At 39.9% G+C, this 23,137-nt stretch overlaps 1 protein-coding gene across 2 annotated transcripts; it reads right to left on the bottom strand.

Moving 5' to 3' along the window:
• Window positions 1–1,350: 1,350 nt before the first annotated feature.
• Nrbf2 (nuclear receptor binding factor 2) lies at window positions 1,351–19,845 on the bottom strand. 2 transcript variants are annotated; one of them, XM_015504702.2, is made up of 4 exons: window positions 19,602–19,842; window positions 10,864–10,948; window positions 4,517–4,557; window positions 1,351–2,861 (listed from the first exon to the last, which is right to left on the bottom strand). In XM_015504702.2, the coding sequence occupies exons 1-4, from the start codon at window positions 19,629–19,631 to the stop codon at window positions 2,154–2,156; spliced, it is 864 nt and encodes a 287-aa protein (XP_015360188.1). In that variant the 5' UTR covers window positions 19,632–19,842; the 3' UTR covers window positions 1,351–2,153. The 2 variants fall into 2 exon arrangements, with proteins under 2 accessions (XP_015360188.1, XP_015360189.1); XM_015504703.2 differs by lacking the exon at window positions 10,864–10,948 and having other exon boundaries at window positions 19,602–19,845.
• Between the last annotated feature and the right edge of the window lie 3,292 nt (window positions 19,846–23,137).

The following is a 23,137-nucleotide window of genomic DNA, read 5'->3' as shown; positions in this document are numbered from 1 at the left end:
GCTAGGTGTTAACTCCGGGAGACCCTGTCTCTAAATAAGATATAACAATAGGGCTGGGGATGTGGCTCAGTGGTGAAGTGCTCCCAATTTCAATCCCAAGTACAAAAAAAAAAAGATGTATGTATGTATATTCACACATATACACATAGAATATACACGTATATAAATAATATATTTGTATGTGAGACACAAAATTACCCAGTGTAAAAAGCAATAAGTTCCTGTATTTTAACATCTTGAATTCACTTAAAAAATATGTGCATTTCAATAATCTTGATAAAATACTAAATGAGAAAACAATTTTTGAAAAAAAGTTTTTTTTTTTGTACCCGGGATTGAACTCGGGGCACTCAACCACTGAGCCCCATCCCCAGCCCTATTGTTATATCTTATTTAGAGACAGGGTCTCCCGGAGTTAACACCTAGCCATTGCTGAGGCTGGCTTGGAACTAGATATTCTCCTTTCTCAGCCTCCAAAGCCACTGTGTTTACAGGCATGTGCCACTGCGCCCGGCAATAAACTGATTATTTTGAAAATAACTGCCTCCTATTACATTTTTTTCTTAAACAAGATTTCCAGGTTGCATGAATTACCTGTGATTACCATGGCAATATGATCTAGAAAAAGTATTACTACATACTATTGAGTTTTTCAAAGAAATGTTTTCTGAAAAGATGAAAATGAGAACTTGGGATCAGGCATTTTAACACCCATTTACTTATCCGACATAATTTTAAGATGGTTTCATCTGCAACATAATAAGACAGGAAAAAATAGGACTTCTACATGGTCTCTTCACCCTTCCTACTTAGGCTAGTTTCCTCACTGAACATGGGAGCCTAACCCTACCCACTGAGCCCAATGAAGTCCTCACTCCCTCGGGAGGCAATATGTGCCTCAGTCCTACAATTCCACACAGGAAGTTCATGCTTTAACATACCTAGTGATCTGCAAACAAATGTTTTGTTTACATCCTCCTCTTCTCCAACCCCTTCTCCTGGAAAAAGCACCCACTCACTGTGCTCCACTGGGTGCAGGTGCTACAAGAATAGCTGCAAGCTGCCTAGAGCAGCCCTGGGCACTTTCCAGGTGAGGTCCACCAAAGAAAGGCTTGGAACATTTAACTCTTGGGGATTTCCACTTGATTTTACCCAAAATTTCCTCAGGAAATTCTACACTCCCCTTCACCACCTTTACAGGGGAAAGGGATTACAAAACAACAGGGGAAAATCCTTAACACACCAAAATAATAATTTGATAGCATCTGCTTAAATTCCTATTCAAAGTTTACAATAGCCAGAAGCCACACAGTTCCTTGCTTTTCAACCACCAACAAGTCAACAAAGGTATAAAACACAATTACTTTATTGATTTCTTAAAATCAAATACTGCCGACTAGCATTACTTCCACTTATGCATCATTAAAAACAAAGGATCATTCCTTATTATTTTTAAGTGATGCATTATATAACAAAGTTAGAACTTAAAATGCACCCTGATTAATTATGTAAACTGGTAATCTTTTAAAAAAGCATAATAATTTGGTTCCTTTCTTCATAAAATGGAAATTTAAATATTTCTCCTGATAGTCTTGAGGTTATCATTATGTTATTAGTGCAAAATGTGGCACATATAGTTTCATCTAGAAAGGTGTGTATCCTATACACCTTACTTAAACAAAATGTGCATAACAAAATGCATACAGTCAATGCATGATAGAAAGCATGTTTCAAATACAAGGCAGCCCCTCAGGCCACCATATTATTTAGGTTTTACATTATCATTTATGGCATTATAGATTAATTATACATAACACACTTTTTTTTATACATTTTAACCCTGAAGAAAAATAACTGGTGCTTGAGAAAATTATTCCAGGTAGCCATTTGGTTTTTATCAGGAGAAAGTGAACCTCCAAGAGTTTACTGTCTGCCAGGTGGGAACCATTAGCTCGAGTGGGTAGATCAGATATGCAATATATTTCACAGTGACTGTTTCCCACATCCTGGCAATGCTGCTCCTGCCAGTCAGCCAGATGGTAAAGCACATCTGGAATTACCCTTGTATGTGGTTTTCCCTTTTTTATTTTTTCTTCTTTTCTGGATTAACTGTGTTGCTGAATTTCTTCTGATCTCTCCAAAAGCCTTCCATTTTAATTATTCATAAGTCCTTTCAGAAAATCCTCAGATAGCTCCATAAGTGGAAGTTCTGGAGATGGAAAATCCAAGGGAGGAAGATTGGGTATTGGAATATCCTTGGCTTTCCCAGTATTTGCTGCAAATTTCTGCCAGGATGAAGAAGCTGTAGCAGTGTCTGAATGTGGTGGCAAGCTCCATAACTCCGACTTTTCTACAAAATCAGCATCCACATCCAGCTCCTTATCTACTGGACCTTTTAGAAGTCTGGCTTTTTCAACCTTTAGTTGTTTATTTTCTTTCCTTAATCTTTCATTCTCAGCCACAAGGAACTCCACATGCCTCTTCAAATCTGCAATTTTGGTTGCCTGCTCCTCAATAATGGTTTTATCATCCTTCGGGGCTTTGCTTCCAATACATGGCTCTGTTGGCTCACTCTTTTGCTGAAGTAAAAATAGTAGTGTGTCTGGATCCCTGTCAAAAACTCCCTGAATTTCAGGGAGGTGTTTCTCTGTAGAAGGGCTGTACTTCTGAGATAGAAGGGGACTCTGGCCCTCTGCTTCCTCAGCAGAGGGTTTGTGAGATGCCTGAAGATGGGTAGCTACGTCCTTGTCTGTGTTCTGAGCTTTTGATCGTTCTTCACGCTTTGCCCTTTTCCACCTCTCCTGGATGAGGAGGAGCTGTTTCATGTGGCTATCCCTTTGTAATTCCAGTGATAAATGAGCCTGTTTCACAAAAGGAAAAGTATAATTTGCAGAATTTAATATTGGAAGCTTTTTACTGTTAATATATGCTATTCCAAGAGCCTTTCTGACTTAACACTCAAAATTTTTATGTTTGCAATTCAGTAAAGATTCAATATCAAAATAACATAAATTAGAGAAAGGTGTATTTTTTTACTTGATTGAAAGTACCATTAAGTCAAAATCCTAATCTCAATAAATACTTCAGACTTTTTCTGACGGTGCCTTACACTTCTACCATCTGCAATGCCATGCCATTTGTAATCAGCTTAAAATTAGAAATCTTTTCTCTTTAGACCTCAGTTCCATAGTAACCAAAAAGAAAAGTCTTCCTGTTAACAGAGATTTAGAAAGCTCAATGCAGGCAGATACCAATAGCAGGTTCTATAATATCAAAGACACAATGTTAAATATCCTATGATTCAGTGTTAAGAATCAAGTGGGTTTTCCCTGCTACTGATATCCCTCTCAGAAATTATCTCCTTATTTCAGTTAGACATACACGTACTAAGTACTTCCTAGGTACCTGACATTTTACAATCAAGAAATCAGAAGCCAGGTTTGGTGGCACATGTCTATAACCCCTGCTACTTAGGAGGCTAAGACAGGAGAATCACAAATTCAAGGCGAGCCTGGGGAACTTACCAAGACCCTGTCTCAACATTTAAAATAGGGCTGGTGATGTAGCTCAATGGTAGAGCACCTGTCTAGTGTTTTTAAGGCCCTGAATTCAACTCAGACCACTGTTAAAAAAAAAAAAAAAAGAATCTTTGGATAAAGGTATTTTTTAAACCTCAACAAGCCTTCCCCTAGCATAGAAAATAAAAGTCACTGGTGAAACAAATTTTGAAGTTAAGAACTGTTTAACATAAGGCAGGGGACACAGTGGTACAAGAAGCCTGTAATCCAACCATTTGGGAGGCTTAGGAAGATCAAAAGTTTAAAGCCAACTTGGGAAACTTAACCAGACCCTGGTCACAAAATAAAAATAAATAAAAAGGGCTGGAAGGATATGGTCCATAGGTAGAGCAACCCCTAGGTTCAATCACCAGTACAGGGAGGAAGGAAGTAAAAAATAAAGAAAAAAAGAATTGTCTAAGAATTCAAGAACAGACAAATGGGAGACTTTATATTTAAAAAATCTTCAACAAGCAGTTTTATCCAATTGGATCCAGGCATGGTGGCGCACACCTGCAATCCCAGCAGCTCAGGAGCCTGAGGCAGGAGGACCACAAGTTCAAAACCAGCCACAGCAATTAGGGACGCCTAAACAACTTAGCAAGACCCTGTCTCTAAATAAAAAATAAAAAGAGTTGGGGATATGGCTTAGTGGTTAAATGCCCCTGGGTTCAATCCCAGGCACTAAAACAAACAGCCCAACGATGGTCAAATATGAGCTACTAACAGGATGCAAGTTTCTGCATGCTTAAAAGAACAGGAATGAGGTTGGGGGAAGGTCGGGAGAAAGTTGTTTTCTGCATACCATGACATCAGCAGTTCACTTAGTTTGCACATTTTACACATTTTTGATATAGCACTTAAAGAGGGGTAAAATGCTTTATTTTACACACAATTCGAGTCTCCATTAAAAAAAATCTTTTTAAAATTTTGCTGTAAACATTAAGAACATGTCTTACCTGCTCAGACTTGGTCAGCTTCATAGCATCAGAAAGATATGCTTGCCCCCCAAAAAAAAAGGAACATTAATATATGAGTATCATCCTATAATTACAAGGTAAAAGAAGTTTTGATATTTCTCATACAGAAAAAAAAATGATCTTACAAGCAGTAATGCTATGATTAGATTTTGGAACTTTTTTTTTGCTACAATACTGGTGAATGATCCCAATGACTAAACAGGGGTGAGAGCTCCTCCACCATAGCCCTTTATATTTTGAGATAGTGTCTTGCTAAATTGCTGTGATTGGCCTGGAACTTGTGATCCCCCTGCCTCAGCTTCCCCAGTCTCTGGGATTACAGGTATTCGATACCATAACTGGCAGGTTTCTATGCTTTAAAATCCCTATAGAAGGGCTGGGGATGTGGCTGAGTGGTAGAGTTCTTGCCTAGCATGTGGAGACCTACATTTGATCCCCACCATTAAACAAAAACAGAAACACTACAGATTTTACAATTAAAGACCTGAAGATGATTTCATTTGAAAAATAATGTTTAGAGAGGATTAAAAAGTAATAAGAACCAGGCAGGTAAGGAAGCTGAGGCAGGAGGATTGGAAGTCTGAGGCAAGCCTGGACAACTTAGTTTGTCTCAAAAAAATATAAAAATAGCTGGGGATATAGTTCAGTGGTAAAGCATCCCTGGCTGGGTTCAATTCTCAGTACTTAAAAAAAATTAACAAGAACCTGTTAGGTACTTAGGCCAAAATAACTCCCATTTTGAAAATTAGAACCTGCCCACCCAGGCATGATCTTCCTGTTAGGCCCATCCCCAAAGACTCCCTAACTACCAAAACCATAGCAAAGGCACCAAATAACAACCACAGGGTTTTTTTTAACTACTCCATTGTACCTGACTATATATTTAAAAGACGATCTTTTCCAGCAGGCTGTGCACCTTGCAGAAGGGCAGCCTAGTAGATATTTTCTGTCAATAAACCTTTGCTTGAACTCAGTCAGATGTATGTCTCATGGATATCTGCTCCAGCTACCCTAACAAAACCTTTCAGACCAGGTGCAGTGAAAAGCATCTATAATCCCAGCAGCTCTGGAGTCTGAGGCAGGAGGATCTCAAGTCCACAGCCAGCCTCATCAACTTAGCGAGGCCCTAAGCAACTTAGCAAGGCCATGTCTAATAATAAAAAAGGGCTAGGGATGTTGCTCAGTGGTTAAGTACCCCAGGTTCAATCCCAGGTACCAAAAATAACAATAACCACAACTCTCTGATCTCAGACACAAACTCTGGGTGACTTAATTTGAAGTAAATCCTTACTTTTCCTTTTTTGGTTGACTGCTAGGAGTCTGTTATGTTTTGAGTCTTAAATGCCCCAGAAAGCTCAAGTGTTGAAGGCTTGTTCCCCAGCTATTGGCACCATGGGAAGTTGTTGGAATCTTTAAGGGTAGGGCTTAGTTAAAGGAAATTGGGTGACTCAGGATTTGACGTGAAAGGCATATGTGCCCCCATCCCCCTCCCCTCTCTGCTTTCCATTACCATGAAGTGAGCAGCTTTGCTCTACCACATATTTCACCATGATGTTCTCCCTTGCCACAGGCCCAAAACAACAGGGCCAATAAAACAGTAACTGAAACCATGAACCCAACAAACCTTTCCTCCTTTCAAGTTGAATTTCTCAGTTATGAAAACCTACCACAGAAAATTGGTAACAAAAAGCAGCAAAGTCTTTGCTATGACTATACCTAATCATGGCTGAGAAATCTTTGAAATTGGGATGGAGGAGGTGTCATGGTTTACAGATGTTGACTACAGAAGCTTAGAATGTTGTAAACAGAGCTTAATGTGCAATTCTGGTGGGAACTCAGAAGACCAGAATGCTGATAAGAATGTGTAAACTAAAGGCCAAGCTCATGAGGTTTCAAACAGAAATAAGGAGCCTATTAAGAACTGTACTAGAGGCCATTCATGTTACATTCTGGAAAAGAACTAGTCTACATTTTATGTATGCCAAGATAATGTGAGGCTGAATTTGAAAGAGATGAACTAATTAACCTGGTGGAAGAAATTTCAAGGCAGTGGGGGAGCCCTACTCCCACAGAGCCAGGGAATTGTTTTCTTTGCGTTCATCTTTCAAAGGAATCAGAGTCTGCCATAGCTGTGGTCGAAGCAGGCCAGCTACTGCTCCAGCTGGTAGCAGACCTTGTCATCCATACAATGGTGCTTTTGCAAGCATGAAGAATACAGGAGTTATGACATGGGATCAGGGGCGCTCCCATCAAGACTTCAATCAGCATGTGGCAGTCACAGCCGCCACCAAGTAGCCCCTGAGAAGGCAATGTGTGAATCTGTAAGAGTGAAGCTAAAGCTGCAATGGAGACAGACCCCGGAAGTCAGAGATGCCAGGAATGTAGAATGACTGCCAAGGGAAGTCACAGGCAGAGAGCAGAGCCAGCCAGAGTGAGTGGCCACATGCACTACAGACGGCAAAACGAGGAACAGGGCTGCCTAAACCCTTTGGAGTTCACATATCACTGTGTCCCAATGCAGCACATGAAGCTACAGAACTTAGTATTTGCCCTGCTGGGTTTCTGTCTTGATTTGGTCCAATCCCTTCCTTCTTTCTGTGGTCCTATTCCTCCCATTTGGAATGGGAATGTCTATCCTATGCCACTGTACATTACAAGTCTGTAACTTGTTAAATATTCCAGTGGCTCACAACCAAGTTTGTCTTGAGTCTCTCTAGTAGACTTTGGATTTGGACAATTGAGTAATAATGGAACTGTTAAGACTTTGGGGACTCTTTATGATAGAATAAATGCATTTTGTATCACGAGATGGACATAAGCTTCTGGGGGCCGGCAGCAGAATATTATGGTTTAGAATTGAATGCCCCTTGAAGGCTCATGTGTTTATGGTTTGATCCCCAACTGATGGCACTATGGGGAGGGAGGTAACAAACTCTGTGGAAGGGGGTGTGTCACGGAAGGAAGTTAGGCCATGGAGGGCATGCCCTTGAGGGGGATACTGGCCCCAGCTCCTTCCTCTCCCTCTGCTTCTCAAGGCCATGAGATGAGCAATTTGCTTTACTACACACTCCCTACCATTAAGTTCTGCCTCACTGAAGGCCAAAAAAGATGGGTCTGAATGACCATGGACTGAAATCTCTGAAATTTTTAAGCAAAAATTAACCTTTCCTCCTTCTAAATCGATTTTCTCAGGAATTTTGTCAATGTCAAAAACAACAAAGAACTAATCGTAAGTTCTATAAATATTCAAACTCATGGTACATTTTGAGGTTTATAATCTCAGTCTGTTTTCCATTTTGTGCTTCTATGGATTTCTTCATTTACTTATTTTTACTTACATTCTGTATTTCGTTGTTTCTCTGTGAGACATTTTAAATATTTTTTGGAACAAGGTGGGGTATAAATAACATTAATAATGGATCTATTTCCTATATTTTGTTCACTATAAACTTTTTGGTATGCCTCATCCCTACATTAAGTCCCTTTTCCCCCTTCTGCAGATACAAGGCACTGCTTTCTGCCTGATCTTTATTTGTATATTTTAATGATTTTCCGATTTCACACTTAGAAATGTCTGCTAGGTTCTACCATTCCTGAGATGCAAATTAATTAGACATTCCTTGTCCAAGGAAAAAACAGGTGATTATAGTTTTGATCCAGCCATATTTGCCAAATTTACATTTTTTCTTCACTTTGTTCTCGTCCTTTGTTCCTATACTGATTTTGCATAGCTTGTGTATTTTTCTTCGTTAACATTTAAATCCGTTGAGAAGTTCTATCTGCTCTGCTACTGTTCGGATTCACTGTGGATGAATTTTCTTAGTTATTCCCATCTACCTGCATACATTTTATCTCCTTGTCTGAACTACACTTTGCTTTATCCACTTCCTTTTTCGGTACCAGGTATCAAACCAAAGGGCACTTATAACTACTGAACCACATTCCCCAGCTCTTATTTTTATTTTATTTAGAGACAAGGCCTTGCTGAGTTGCTTAGGGCCTCACTTTTGCTGAGGCTGGCTTTGAACTCGCAATCCTCCAGTCTCAGCCTCCCGAGCTGCTGGAATTACAGCTGCGTGCCACAGCACCAGCTGTTTTATCTACTTTCTTAACAAATAGAATAGCTTTTGCAAAACTAAGGAAATGCCTCCCTTTGTAGAGTCTTATAACAGTATAATGCAGCGGTGCATACCTATAATCCCACCAGTTAGGGAGGCTGAGGCAGGAGAATCAAGAGTTCAAAGTTAGCCTCAGCAATTCAGTATAAGGCCCTAAGCAACTCTGAGATCCTGTCTCAAATCAAACAATGGCTAATGATATAGCCAAGTGATGAAGTGCCCCTGGGTTAAGTCCCAAGTAATTAAGTAATAAAAAAAAATAAAAATAAATCTCAACTAGGCACTGGAGGCGAGGGCCACATGGGGTATAAGATATCGAAAACTGGGGCACTTAACCATTGAGGCACATCCCTAGCCTTTTTATTTTTAATTTTGAGACAGGGCCTTGTTAATTTATTAGGGCCTCCCTCATTGCTGAGGCTGGCTTTGAATTTGCAACCCTCAACTCAGCCTCCCAAGTCACTGGGATTATAAGCATGTGCCACATGCCTGTTTTCTATTTGGCATTTTTAAGTTATTTTAGAAGGGGAAAAAAAAAAAACTTTCAATCTGATTGCATAGTGATAGATTTCCTCCAAAAATTCAAAACAGGAACAAATGCTCACCAAGAGAAATTTGGGAAAAGAATATGTATCTCAGGAAAAAAAAAAAACAATTCTAATTAAACTGCTTCCTCCAAATATGAAACAAGGCAAATATTTAAAGTAGATATTAAGAAATGATGGGGACAGGAACTAAGAAAATCTGAAGAACCTACTACTTCTTCCAGCCAGGCATGTTAGTGCATGCCTATAATCCCAGAGACTGGGGAGGCTGAGGCAGGAGGCTCACAAGTTCAAAGCCAGTCCCAGCAACTTAGTGAAGCCCTAAGCAACTCAAGGAGACCCTATCTCAAAATATAAAAAGGGATGGGGATGTGGCTCAGTGGTTCATAGGCAACTTCAATCCCAGGTACCAAAATAAACAAAAAAACCTGTTGTGAATAAGTCAATTTAGAAAACAATGAGCTCATTCCAACATATCAATTTTGCAACTCTAAAACACAACACATGGCTATTTTCTTTGATATTTTTTAATTGTAGGTGGACACAATACCTGCATTTTGTTTATTTTTATGTGGTGCTGAGGATCGAACCCAGTGCCTCACACATGCCAGAGGAGTGTGTTACCACTGGGCCATAAAACCAAGTCGAAACTCCACATCAGCGGAGTTGGATTTACTAATCACATTAAGTTCTATCTCCATGATTAAAGCTAATATGATTGAACAGGCTATCATCTTTTTTAACCTAAGAATGTCACAGAATTTAGACTAGGTCAGGGTGGTATTTGAAGCCCTATAGCAGTTTCAATTATTCAAATATCAGGTTAGGATGAATGCAAGTTTTTTTCCCTTTATTTATTCAGTTAGCTGGATTTTTTGGTTTTGTTGTTGTTGTTTTGGTACTGGGAAGTGAACCCAGAAGCATCTCAACCACTGAGCTACATCCCCAGTGCCTTCTCAGTTTTTATTTTGAAACAGGGTTGAAATTGCTTAGGGCCTTGCTATGTTGCTGAGGCTGGCCCAGAACTTGCAACCCTCCTCCCCAAGTTTAACAAATTGCTGGGATTACGGATGTGTGCTTATGGAACACATATGTAACATGACTTAAACAGTTAAACAATATGTTGCTTTTGTAGTGACTAAAATTTAATAATCCAATGGATAACAAAATATGGTTTAGGAAAGATTTAACAATACTGAATTCACAAGAGTTAATGTTGTACAAAACCCCCATAAAACTCACCATAAAAATATACAGATTTATGTGGTACCTGCCATGTGCTCATCCTGCAGCACAAATGTCAAGTGTTTGAAACCTAGACTCCTTTAAACAATATCTACTATGAATTGTCAGACTTCTTGCAATTGGCTCCTAAGTCTTTAGGAACACAGCTATGTTCCTAAAGAACTATATACCAGGGTGCCATTTATGCCATCTTTATGTTTCAGACAGAAGAGTGGTTTAGGAGAAGCTGGGAAATCCATGATATTTGAAAAATACTCTTAAGCTAATTTTCTTGGTGATCAGCAGTGTCTAACATGCATATGCAGGACAAAAAACACTACTGTTGTGATTTTCATTCTAAATAAAGTGGTCAGAGATACTGGGAAAAATAAATTGCTCTTCATTTTTACAATCAGTATTTCTTAAAAAGACAACTTACCCGCAGCCTTCTTGTGACAAGAAATAGCCTCTTCGTATTTCCCTGCAGCTAATAAACGGTCTGCTCGTCTGCTCTGCTGATGAGCCTAGAAGACAAACATCTATAAATTACTATTAAGTACAAAAAATGATTTTAGAAAACAACAACAGAGGTTGAGGTGGAACACCTACTTACTGTAAGGCTCTGGGTTCCATCACAAGCAACTTCCCCCAAAACAAACCAACCTTTTAACAACCTTTTTATCTTTTTAACAAGATAAATGATACTGTTTGTTGTCACACCTCAAATCATCATTAAAGCTGTATCTATACCAGGATCTATGAAAAGAGTAGATAGAACCTAAAACTACTGCATCTAAATCCTCTTCCAGTTAATACCAGGCACTTCAATGACCCCACATTCTTCCACTCCAGAGGTTAACTAGAAAGAGTCACAATTATAATCTGTTACTCAAAATGTATTTTTTTTTAATTTTTAAAACTTCTTTCAAAATAAGAGTTATTTCATAGACAATTCCACTAGTCTTAGAGTAGGAAGAGGGAGTAGGGAGGTATAGACGAACTCTAGATAGGGCAGAGGGATTGGAGAGGGGAAGGGAGGAGGCATGGGGTTACAAATGATGGTGGAATGTGATGGTCATTATTATCCAAAGTACATGTATGAAGACACAAACTGGTGTGAATATACTTTGTATACAACCAGAGATATGAAAAACTGCTCTATAAGTGTAACAAAAACTATAATGCATTCTGTCGTCATATATGAATTTTAAAAAATTTTTAAAAAGCTATTCAGAAAACCACTTATCATATGGTAAAATTTAACTTTTATTATTATCAATTCATTCTTCCCTGTCAACATAAAGCTGCTATTTGTCTCAAAAATGAGAAATCTGCTGGGCATGGTGGTATTTGCCTATAATCCTAGCTCCTCAGGAGGCTGAGGCAGGAGAATAACAAGCTCAAGGTCAGCCTCAGCAACTTAATGAGATGCTATCTCAAAATAAAAAAATAAAAGGAACTGGGGATGTAGTTCAGTGCTAAAGCATCCCTGGGTTCAATCCCTGGGACCATTTAAAAAGGTAAAGAAAAAATGTGTACACTTGAGGCACTATGATACCAAAACCTAGTATTAAAGTGATTTTTTTTTTAAATTAGATACAACTCACCAAAAGAACAAAGACAAACTACAAAATTCTATAAGCAAATAACTTAAGTATCCCCAAATGTAAAGGTAAACAGATTAAATAAGCAATACTGGCCTTTTATTTATATATTTTCATGGTACTAGGGATTAAACCCAGAAGCACTTTACCACTGAGCCACATCTCCCAGTCCTTTTAAAATTCTGAGACAGGGCCTTGCTCATTTGTTTAGGGCCTCACTAAGTTGCTAAGGCTGGCCTCAAACTTGTGATCCTCCTGCCTATGCCTCCTGAATTGCTGAGATTACAGGCATGTGCCATCATGTCTGGCTATTGTATGAATTTTAACCACAGAGTCAGACTAAGCAAAAAATATGTCAGAACACATGTTTTCAGGTACCTAAAAATGACAGGCTCTGGGGAAAAGAGAATATACATAATGAAGAAAACTAGTAGACACAAGCAGTTATGATTAACATTATTTCTCTAATGAATATATTCTGATAGTATTGTAAGGCTTTTCCTTGAAATCCCACAGACCCTCATAACAAGGAGTGGCACAGTGTAGACCTATCCCTACCAAGAATCAGGGGCTCTGGTATCAAATTCTTGCTCTCCCACTGAACCAGTTAATTTATTCCAACCTTCAGGGCCCATTTGCTGACCTGTAAAATGATGGATTTGGACCAGATCCATGGTCCTGAAGTTTTAAAGTGAATTCAAATCGTGAGCACTAGGTGAAGATGCAAATTCTGGGTCATTAGGTTTGGAATAAGGCTTGAGATTTTACAAAGGTATAGCTAGGTTTATAGCTGCTGGCTCACAGACACATTTTGCGAGGCAAAAACAAGATGCTATTTGAGATTACTGTACTCTAGTACTGTCTCTATGATCTTTGTGCCTTTGTGGACTCAATCACTTTCTACCTCGTGCTATGGATTTTTGTGCGGCTCCCTAATTAAACTTTAAGCTCTGATGACAAAATAAATGGTTACTTGAACTTCTGAGCAAGAACAAAAAGTTCCCAATAGGTGAAGTCAGGACTTCATAGCTCTCCCATCTTCCCTAAAACTTCCCCACGGAAAAATCTAATCTCCAACTCTGCCCATTCAGGATTTACCTCTCACTATAGTATCAGATATAACATATTCTAATAAACACACTCACCTATTTAGGTTATTTCACACCTCAGCAAATTCCTTTTTTTTTTTTAAGTATAGTTGCTATTAAATTCTTATTAAACATCTACCAAGTGCAGACAGGGTAGAGCCCAGGTTCCAGCTTGAACACTTTTATAGACACGAGCTTGGCTTTAACTATCTGCCTCAATTTTCTTATCTATAAAATGAGTTATTGTGAAAATTAAACTAATTAGCAACCCCTACATGGTTTGTTATACTAAGTACCATGATAAACAATGAAAGTGGAGTTTTTTTATCACCAAGAAGTTGACAATAAACAGTGGGACACACCTATAATCGCAGCAACTTGGCAGGCTGAGGCAGGAGGGGCACAAGTTTGGGATCAGCCTCCAAAATTTAGAGAGGCCCTAAGCAATTTAAGAGAATCATGTTTCAAAACTTGGGGGGGGGGGTAGTTAAAAAATAAGCCAGACATGGTTGTACACTCCTATAATCCCAGAGGTTGGGGAGGCTGAAGCAGGAGGATCACAAATTCAGAGCCAGCCTCAGCAACGGTGAGGCACTCCGTAAATCAGTGAGACCCTGTCTCTAAATAAAATTACAAAACAGGGCTAGGGATGTGGCTCGGTGGTTGAGTCCCCGAAGTTAATCCAGTAATCAAAATGAAATAAATAAATAAATAAAAACATCTGGGTGATGTGGTGCACACGTGTAATCCCAACAGTGCAAGAGAATGAGGCAGGAGGAGTCTGAGTTCAAAGCCAGCCTCAGCAATTTAGCGAGGCCCAAAGCAACTCAGGGAAATCCTGTCTCTAAATAAAATATTTTTAAAAGACCGGGGATGTGGCTCCATGGAAAACATCACTGGGTTCAATCCCCTGTACCCCCTCCCCAAAAGAGTGACAACATAGTTGAGCAGACTACATTAAAGTACATTTTTTTAATAACTAAAGATATGGCAGGAAACCTATTTTGGTAGTAATTTTCTTATTTTTAAAAGAATCATTAAAGATTTCCCTCCCATTTTAAAACAGTTCTCCTTAAATACTGTTCTTAATAGAATCAAGCCATTAAAAATAGTTAAGTCTAGCCAGGTGTAATGATGCAAACCTGTAATCCCCGCTGAGGCAGGACTGTAATCCCAGTCTCAGCAATGTAGAAAGACCCCATCTCAAAAAAAAAAAAAAGAAAGAAAGGAAAAGTAGTACATCTATAAATTTTTGTTATTTCAAAGTAAAAATTATAAAATTTTTTATAACCCATGACTCCTATGTTACAATACTCATGTTGCCTTGTCCTCTAGACACCTAAAGAATCCCATCCAGATTTTTGTTGTTGTTTGTTTTATGTGGTGCTAGAGATTGAACCCAGGGTCTTGTGCATGAGAGGCAAGCACTCTACCAACTGAGCTATATCCCCAGCCCCCAGATTTCAATCTTAGAATCAGATACTATGTTAATAATGTCTCAAGAGGTTGTAACTAATGTGACATTAAGAAACTTGGAAACACAGGTGGAAACAGGTCTGTAAAAAGAAGTGAAGCAGTCAGCCTAAAGAGTCAGAGAATCCTGTCTGAATCTGAAGCTCCCTATGTTCTTAGACCTGCTATATGTTCTATATGTTCTATACCCCTGCTTTTCCTGCTCCTTTGTTTAGAGTCCAATAAATCATCCCTTTTGGCTTAAGCTGATTTCAAATGGGTTTTCATCATTTGCAACCAACAAAAACCTAGCAAATATAACCTGTTACTAAGTGGCTGATCTCACTAACAAATACTTTCTTTCTACCTCTACAGGCTTTGTTTTTGGAACTGGGGATTGGACCCAGGAGCACTTAACCACTGAGCTACAACCCCAACTCTTTTTGCTATCTTTTTTAATTTTGAGATAGGGTCTCACTAAATTGCTGAGGCTGGTCTAGAACCTAGAATTTTCCTACCTTAGCATCCCAAGTTACTAGGATTTACAAGAATGTGCACCTGACTATAGGCCACTTTCAAAATACACATTACACACTGCACTCTTACCCAAAGAAAAACAGTATTATCTTCTATAACTTTCAATTTATTAGTTCATTTAGGGGAAAGTTGTATACACAAATGAAAAGAAACAAAATGCCAAAAAGTCCGCAGAGGAAAATATACCATACTCCTGACTTTATAGTAGGGTCGTCTATTGGGAGTCATTCACTTCCCCTTCCTTTCTTAATCAATAGAGTCACCTATAGACAACTACCAAGCATTATCTACAACCAATAAGCAGTGAATGGACTACTCAGCATAATAAAAAATTACATTTAAGATACTCAAGTCAGGAGTGGTGGTTTCAATCTCACAATCACTATCCACTCTGAATTTCAATGTTTTCATCTGTAAAATATGAAATACCTCATATAGCTATTAGGAAGACAAGATAAATAATATACATAATGACAGTCTCATCACTTAGTAATTGCTGGATATATTTTAGTGCTCCACTGCCTTTTCCTAGAGTGCTTCCATTAAGCCCCGCCTCACTTGTGACAGGAGATTAATTTTCCCTAGAATTTTCAGGGCAACAAGGAAAGGATTCAAACAGCCCCCTTTACCTTAAAAATTTCACTGCATATAATATGACAGTCACAAAGACTCCAGGTAAATACAAGGCTATTCCTCCTTGGACCAACATAATTATTTTTCTTGGATTAGAACCTCAAAAGCAAGTGGATTCATTTACGTCAAATAAAGAGAGAACTGACTACTCTGGAGGGAAGCTTGGTTATTCAAGAAACATTCCCCCAAAGCTTAGAGACAAACACATAGAAAACATTTTGACCTGCCTTTGTAGCACAGGTGAGTAAATCATGACCAATGGTCATATGTAAATTAAAACCTGACATCATCTCCCAAACTGGCAGTAAACAAACCTAAAAACTAGAAATGATCTCATATAAATTTTTTCCGGTACTGGAAAACTAAAAACTCTCTACCAGTCCTTTCCCCCAATTTTGTAAAATTTTAAGACGAGGTCTCCCTAAATTATCAAGCCTAGCCCAAGAAACCTCAACCTCTCAAATTGCTTGGATTACAGTAATGTGCTTTGCACCATTTATCTCACATTAAGTTTTAACATCTGTTACCAGCTCACACTACCAAAATTAAATGTATGAAATGAAATGCCTAAATAGACACTAAGAAATTTTATGTTACAATCTTTCCATATTGATAGAACGGAAAGGAAACTCTCTGGGGAAAAAATAATAATAACCAGATGAAACAAACCTATTCAAACTTTTTCTTCAATGGAAGTAAAATTTCTTTTATTTTTCTTTTTAACAACTTTGGGGGGAAAGATGCATTATCTGTACCAATTACCTTTTTTTCCTTGTTTTGGCAATACTGGGGTATTGATAGAACCAGGGGTAGTCTATCACTGAACTACCCCCAGATATTTTTCTTTTTAATGTTGAGACAGAGTATCACTAAATTGCAAAGGCTGGTGACAAACATGTTATCCTCCTGCCTCAGCGGACCAAGCTACTGGATTACAGGTATGCACCACCACTCCCAGCTTGTTCTAGTTAAACAATGGAATGACTATTTCAAATTTTTCCATACCTTAAAAAATTTCATTGTGAGAAATAAGCCTTAGGGCCCTTACTGTAAAACTAACAGAAAAGAATCAATACTACAGCAGAGGCAATAATTGCTGACATAGGATCTACAGTTCAATATAGATAAGGGCCAAGGTGAAATGAAAATGAGAACATTAATAGAGAAACATTGCTAAAAAAGGTCATATCAAAATGAGTTTGATCCATATTTTAGTCAGTACCCAATAATATAATATATTAGGTCAATACCTAAGTAATTACTTAATTTCTCTCAATGTAGGTTCATCTGTAAAACTGGGAAAAAGTTCCTACTAAACCTCAAGGATCCCTGAGGACACGATTATAAATCCATGTAATGATAATCCTGTAATAAGTCCTTATACAATGAACTTGGACAATACTAGAATGTCTTTAGCAAAATTTTGATAGAGGCCTTTCAATTGTACTTAGTAACACAATTTTTTGTTTTGTTTGGTACCAGAGACTGAACCCAGGGGCACTTAACCACCGAGCCACATCCTTTTTATTTTGGGGAGGTACTGGGGATGGAACTCAGGGACACTCAACCACTGAGCCTTATTTTGTATTCTATTTAGAGACAGCTCTGAGTTGCTTAGCTTTTAACTGGCTTTTAACTCCCAATCCTCCTGCCTCAACCTCCCAAGCCCAGCAGCAGGGATTACAGGTGTGCATCACCACGCCCTGCTATTATTTTTTTTTATTTTGAGACAAGGTTTTGCTAGATTGCTTAGGGCCTTACTAAATTGCAGAGGCTGGCTTTGAATTGCCGATGCTCCCGCCTCAGCCTCCAGAGCTGATGGGATTATAGGTGTGTGCCACCACATCCCGGTTCACTTAAAACCCTTCAAGTAAATATCAATCTCTATTCCACTGTTATCTTCCAATAAATAGTTAGGTCATAAATCAGATCTTTCAAATCTCAAATAATTTAAGAATTCAAGATGCCAAACCTGCCACTTGCCACATAGTTTATGGATTATGGAATCGTGCTAATCTTTTAAATAAAATTATTTTCAAAAAATAACACAAATGCCTGTAATCCCAGTGGCCGGGGAGGCTGAGGCAGGAGAATCGTTAGTTTAAAGCTGGCCTCAGAACTTAGCAACTTAGAATGACTCTGTCTCTAAATAAAATTACAAAAAAGGACTAGGGATATGGCTCAGTGGTTACGCGTCCCCACTAATTTTTCCGACCCTGTGCTCTATCTACCACAATCACCAGTTTCAGTCTTCTCCTAAGCCATGACACACCTGTAGAGCAGCTGACTGAGACTATGTGGCACACTGCAGCCAAATAAAGTGAAGCTAACTGGAACTGAACCAATGGTCATTTTGCAAGGACACTTGAACTTTGAAGCACTTTGTAAATGGCTGGTTATTTCTAATAATACCCCTATTAAGTTTCAGTATTGAGTCACCCAAGTTTCATTGCAAAATACGTCACCTTAAAACAAGAAAGATACAAGACAGTTTTCTGGCTTTAAAAAACTCCCTAAGGTAGTCCAAAGTTTTTAAGGGTAAACAACAAAGGGGGTAGGGGGCGGGAGAGGGGCCAAAGTAATAAAACTGGAAGAGTTTCCTCAGAACAGCTAACCTGCCACTGCTAAGTTGGAATAATAACTTTAGATGATACCAATGACTTTGAACCATAGCTGTGGGTTAGAAACTTAGGCTTTAAAGCTCAACAAATTCAAAACTGTATAAGTGAGACTTTAAGTTATGGGCTTATGGTCTCATAATAATGGCTAACTCATACTCTACTGTGTATCAGATGCAGTACTAAGTGCTTTGCACCTATTTCCTCCTTTAACCCTAACAAAAAACCTGAAACAGAGCGAGATCAAGTAATTTGCCCCAGGTTAGGCAGCAATTAAGTAACAAAGTCAGAATTTATCCAAGCAGTCTGGCTTCAGAAACTATTTTCCTAAACCACCAGGCTCCATTGCTTCTCTATATAGTTTGAACCAGTTCAAGGCTCTTCCAACACAGTAGGATTGAGAGTTCCAATGTGAGAAATTAATCCTCCATAGTTCTTTTTCCCAATTCCCCCAGCACAAATGAACTGCAAGCCCATGACTAAAAAGTTCTTCCTGTCTGCAACCTTAGGTATTCTAAGTTTTATGTCCAATATGTACCCTAGATTAGAAAACTCACAGATGCAGTGGCCAGTCTGGAAAGAACTGTTTCTTATTGCGTAAAAGACATTAGACTACCAGTACTTTTTCTGAGAACAAACAGCTTTTATACTTTTATGACGCCTAAAGTGATGAAACTGAGCTACAAACAGGAACGGTCGTGTTTTTTTCCCCAGCTATCCCTAATTTATTCGGGGAGAAGAGAGATTTATGAACCCGAACGAATACAATAAATAGGTGAAAAGGAAAACTAGAGTTAAGGGGTTTTACTCCACCTCTCCAAAGTCGGGGAGCTTAGACTCGGGCCCCCTGTTTTGAAACTTACAATCAGCATTACACACCATTTCTGCCCTAGCCAACCCCAGTACCTCCCAGGCTTCAGGGAGGCTGCTACGTGGCGCTTGGAGGCATCTCCTCCGCCACAGCAGAGGAGGGGGCATCCCCAGTAGGCGGCAGCCCCCTCGCCCGGGGCCCTGCGACAGGGGGCGCCGGAGTCAGCGGGAGCTTCTCGGAGGTGGGCAAACTCTGAGGCGGCTCGCCCGGAGCCTCTGTGAACTGAGGGCCGGCCTGCCTGCACCCCTCAACCTCTGCAACAGTCCCTGCCAAGACAGCCCCCTGGCCTCAAGGGTCTGCCCGCACTCCGGGGACTGTACCCGACGCCTGAGGCAAAGGCACCCACGGTGGACGCAATCCTATGAGCCACTTACCAGGTTGAGAGGTGCTTCCATTACTTCCATAGACCCCAGCGCGAGCGGCGGCCTGAGGAAGGGGAGCAGCGGCGCCAGGGCACATGGAGGGGAGTAGAAGAAGAGCGCGAGGCAGCCTTGGTGACAGCCGCCCCTCAGCGCGCCCAGAGACTGCGGTGGGCGCAAAGGGAGCAACCACCCTACCACTTCCTTCTCCAGCGCCTCGGGACCGCCCCCTGCGCCGCTGCCGTGGCCACGCACGACGTCATGACATCACTCGCCGGCGGCCGGTTCAAGGTGGGAGTGAGGATGAGGAGTAGGTGGGGCTCACGGACGGCGGGGCGTCGGCTGATGTCTGCTTGCAGGAGTTTTGCTTTGTTTTTTCCCCACGAAACACTTCTGAAAGGGTAGTCAGATGTTTTGTGAGGAGGTGCAGACTTTTAGTACCTTAAGATAGCTATCTTCTAATATTGACTTCTCTCATTTCCTTCTAGCCTGACTTTTCTCTAAATTCACTCTGCTTAGCTACATCCTCTCTTGCTCTTGTGTACCCACCTTTATCCTTGTACCTGTTGATGTTTTTCAAAAAAAAGATCTGAGGGCTGGGGTGGTAGCTCAGTGGTAGAGCGCTTGCCTAGCACGTCTGAGGCACTGGGTTCAATTCTCAGCACCACATAAAAATAAGTAAATAAATAAAATAAAGGTATTGTGTCCATGTACAACTAAAGAAAAAAAAAAGCAAATTTGAGCAAAGTTAAACCATACACTGAGCTGAACCACGATGGGAGTTAACGTGAATTATTCAGCAGGGCTCTGCCTTGAAGTTGAACACAAACTAATAAAATAGCATGTGTTACAAATAGCCAAGTATAATGATGCATTTAACGATTACATTCCAAGCCATGACACAAAATTATGTCATGAAATCCACTGACAAATGTGATTTATGCTGCGAAGATAGATCAGAGCTGTGATGGAGAATAACCAAGATGCGGTTGAGTGGTGAAGGAAAGTTTCCCAGGAGTGTGCGATTTTTCAGATGGAACCTTTAAAGAGCCAGCTAAGCAAAGAGCCTTTCCAGGAAAGGAAATGTACTGCAACTCTAAGCTGAAAAAAAAAAGAAAAAGAAAGAAAACAAAGGCTGCAGCATCTTTATTATGATGGAGACAGGCAAAAGAAGATGTCAAAAGTAGTGGGCAAATGCAGCCAGGTGTGATGATAAATGCATACAATCTCAGCTACTTCAGAGGCTAAGGCAGAAGAAACACAAGTTCAAGGCCAGTCAGGGCAATTTTAGCAAGACCCTGTTTCAAAACAAAAAGGGCTGGGAAGTAGCTTAGTGCTTTAAAGTAGGTTAATGCAAGAACAGGTATGGCTTTAAGTACCATCTCTCTCTCTTTTTTTTTTTTTCTTTTTTTTTAAATCAGGGGTTGAACCCAAGGGTATTTAACCACTGAGTTACATCCCCAGCCCTTTTTTATTTTGAGACAAGGCCTCACTAGGTTGCATACAGCCTTGCTAAATTGCTAAAGCTGGCTTCAAATATGTGATTCCCCTGCCTCAACCTCTCAAACTGCTGGGATTACAGGCTGTGCCACTGCAGCTGGTTTTTAAGTACAATTTTAATGCATAATGAAGCATTTAGATTTTATTCCAAAGTGCATTGGAAAATAAGTGAAAGTGTTTTTTCTTCTCCTTGTTTTATTTTTTGCAGTGCTACTACTGAGTCTCAAAGGAGAAGCACCTAAATGGACAGGTGGTACGTACTTGTGACTGTTGAGACAGGAAGGAGTGTAATGGTCCACTTCATGCTTATTTTAAAATGGACATTTTTTTCCCTCCCTAATCTTGGAGGAAACCGGATTACCCTTCTTCCCCATCCTAAACCCAGTTATCAATCCTTGAGCACACATCTATCTCAGGAATGAAATAATTCAGGTTTTGGGAGTTGGATCCAGAAGATCTAAGAAATCTCCCATATTAACAAGTGAATTATGACCCCTATTAGGGCACACCTAGAATGTACCCTTTGAATCACCTCCCAAAACCCTCTGTTCCCACTGATGGGAGACAGACTCTGAAGACAGAAGTCCCTGTGTTTTTTCTTTGCTAACAAAGCAATAAAATTTCTTTTTCCTTTCTTCTCAAAAACCATGTCTCATTATTATATTGGCATTAGGGACAAGGAGCAAATTTTTGGTAACAGAAGAATGGCAAATTTGAGGTCAGCCTCAATAATTTAAGGAGACCCTCAACAACTTAGTGAGACCCTGTCTCCAAATAAAAAAAATAAAAAGGACTGGGGATGCAGCTTGGTGGTAAAATACCCCTGGGTTCAATCCCCAGTACTGGAGGTTTGGGGGTGCGGGGAGGAGAGTGAGAAAGAGAGCACCCAAGAACTTCTGGAATGCAGGAAACACCCATGAACATTTGAAATGCAAAACAAGAAACACTTGGGCAACCCACCCATGCCCTTGGCCCAGGTCCTTGCCTGCAAAAAGTAACAGGATACAAGGACAGTAAGCTAGTGCTAGAAAAACTGGTGTGAAATTGTGTAATGGCTCTGTCTTCTGTAGTTCAGCCCTTAGCTATTGCCCCTCTATAAATATTAACACCCCAGACCAATGAGTTGCTGTTTCTCCTTCTGAAGATGCCTTGCATTCTCCCTTGAATATCTATCTGCTTTCATAAATAAATTTGTGTCTCTGACTGGCGTGCACTGAAATTTTTTTCATTCTTGTATGCCAAGGACCCCACTTGTCCTGAGTCAGAGTCCCCTCTCTGGGACCTCCTCTAATGACAGAGCCCCTCTTTTTCTTTTAGGTTCCTAGAATCAACTTGGAGCATTATTAGTATTGAACTGATCTTGCCCGGAAGCTATTTGTAAGTGTTCTTCTCTGCCACTTCAACCTTTCAAAACGTGCTCTATTGTAACAGTGGTCCATATTGTGCTTTGAATATAACTCTGACTGCTCTGCCACTGTAACGTATTTTTAAAACAGACCTGTTTCTTTCTCTTCCTCTCTCCCAGCCCCTCCCTAATCTCCTCCTCCCTAATCCCAAAGGAAACAGGATTACCTTTCTTCCCCATCCTAGGCTGAGTTATCTGTCCCTGAGCACACACCCACTTTAAGAATGAAATAATTCAGACTTTGGGAATGGCAGCAGATCTCGGAAATTACTATCTCCCAAATTAACAAGTGAATTACAACTCCTACGGAGTTGGAATGTAGCCTTTGAGTCACCTCTTTAAAAGCCTCCAGTTCCTGCTAATGGCAGAATCAGCTTTTGGGATAGGAGTCCCTGTGTTTTTCCTTTGCTAATTAAGCAATAAACCTTTTTCCTTTTTCTCAAAACCGTGTCCTCATTGTTGTGTCAACATCAGGGACAAGGACTGAGCTTTCAGCAACACGGTAGATCCAAACTGGCCCTGAGCCTCTTCCTGTGAAACCAGGTATGAACATTCCAGGTCCGTGAGTATGAGCAAAAGAAAAATAGGACCCAACACATATACTAGCACTGACCCCAGTTGAATGTTTAGATTTTTGCTCAACTGT

The sequence above is a fragment of the Marmota marmota genome, unplaced genomic scaffold (genome assembly GCF_001458135.2).
Source record: "Marmota marmota marmota unplaced genomic scaffold, marMar, whole genome shotgun sequence".
Lineage (NCBI taxonomy): Eukaryota > Metazoa > Chordata > Mammalia > Rodentia > Sciuridae > Marmota > Marmota marmota.
This window is presented reverse-complemented; position numbering and strand designations above follow the sequence as displayed.

What these genes read in the sequence shown, in the direction of transcription:
- Nrbf2 (XM_015504702.2), bottom strand. Translation starts at nt 19,631, where the DNA reads ATGGAAGTAATGGAAGCACCTCTCAACCTG. An exon ending in TGGAAGCACCTCTCAACCTG is followed by an intron (nt 10,949 to 19,601) that starts GTAAGTGGCTCA and finishes TTTGTCTTCTAG; the next exon opens with GCTCATCAGCAGAGCAGACG. An exon ending in TTGTCACAAGAAGGCTGCGG is followed by an intron (nt 4,558 to 10,863) that starts GTAAGTTGTCTT and finishes TTGGGGGGCAAG; the next exon opens with CATATCTTTCTGATGCTATG.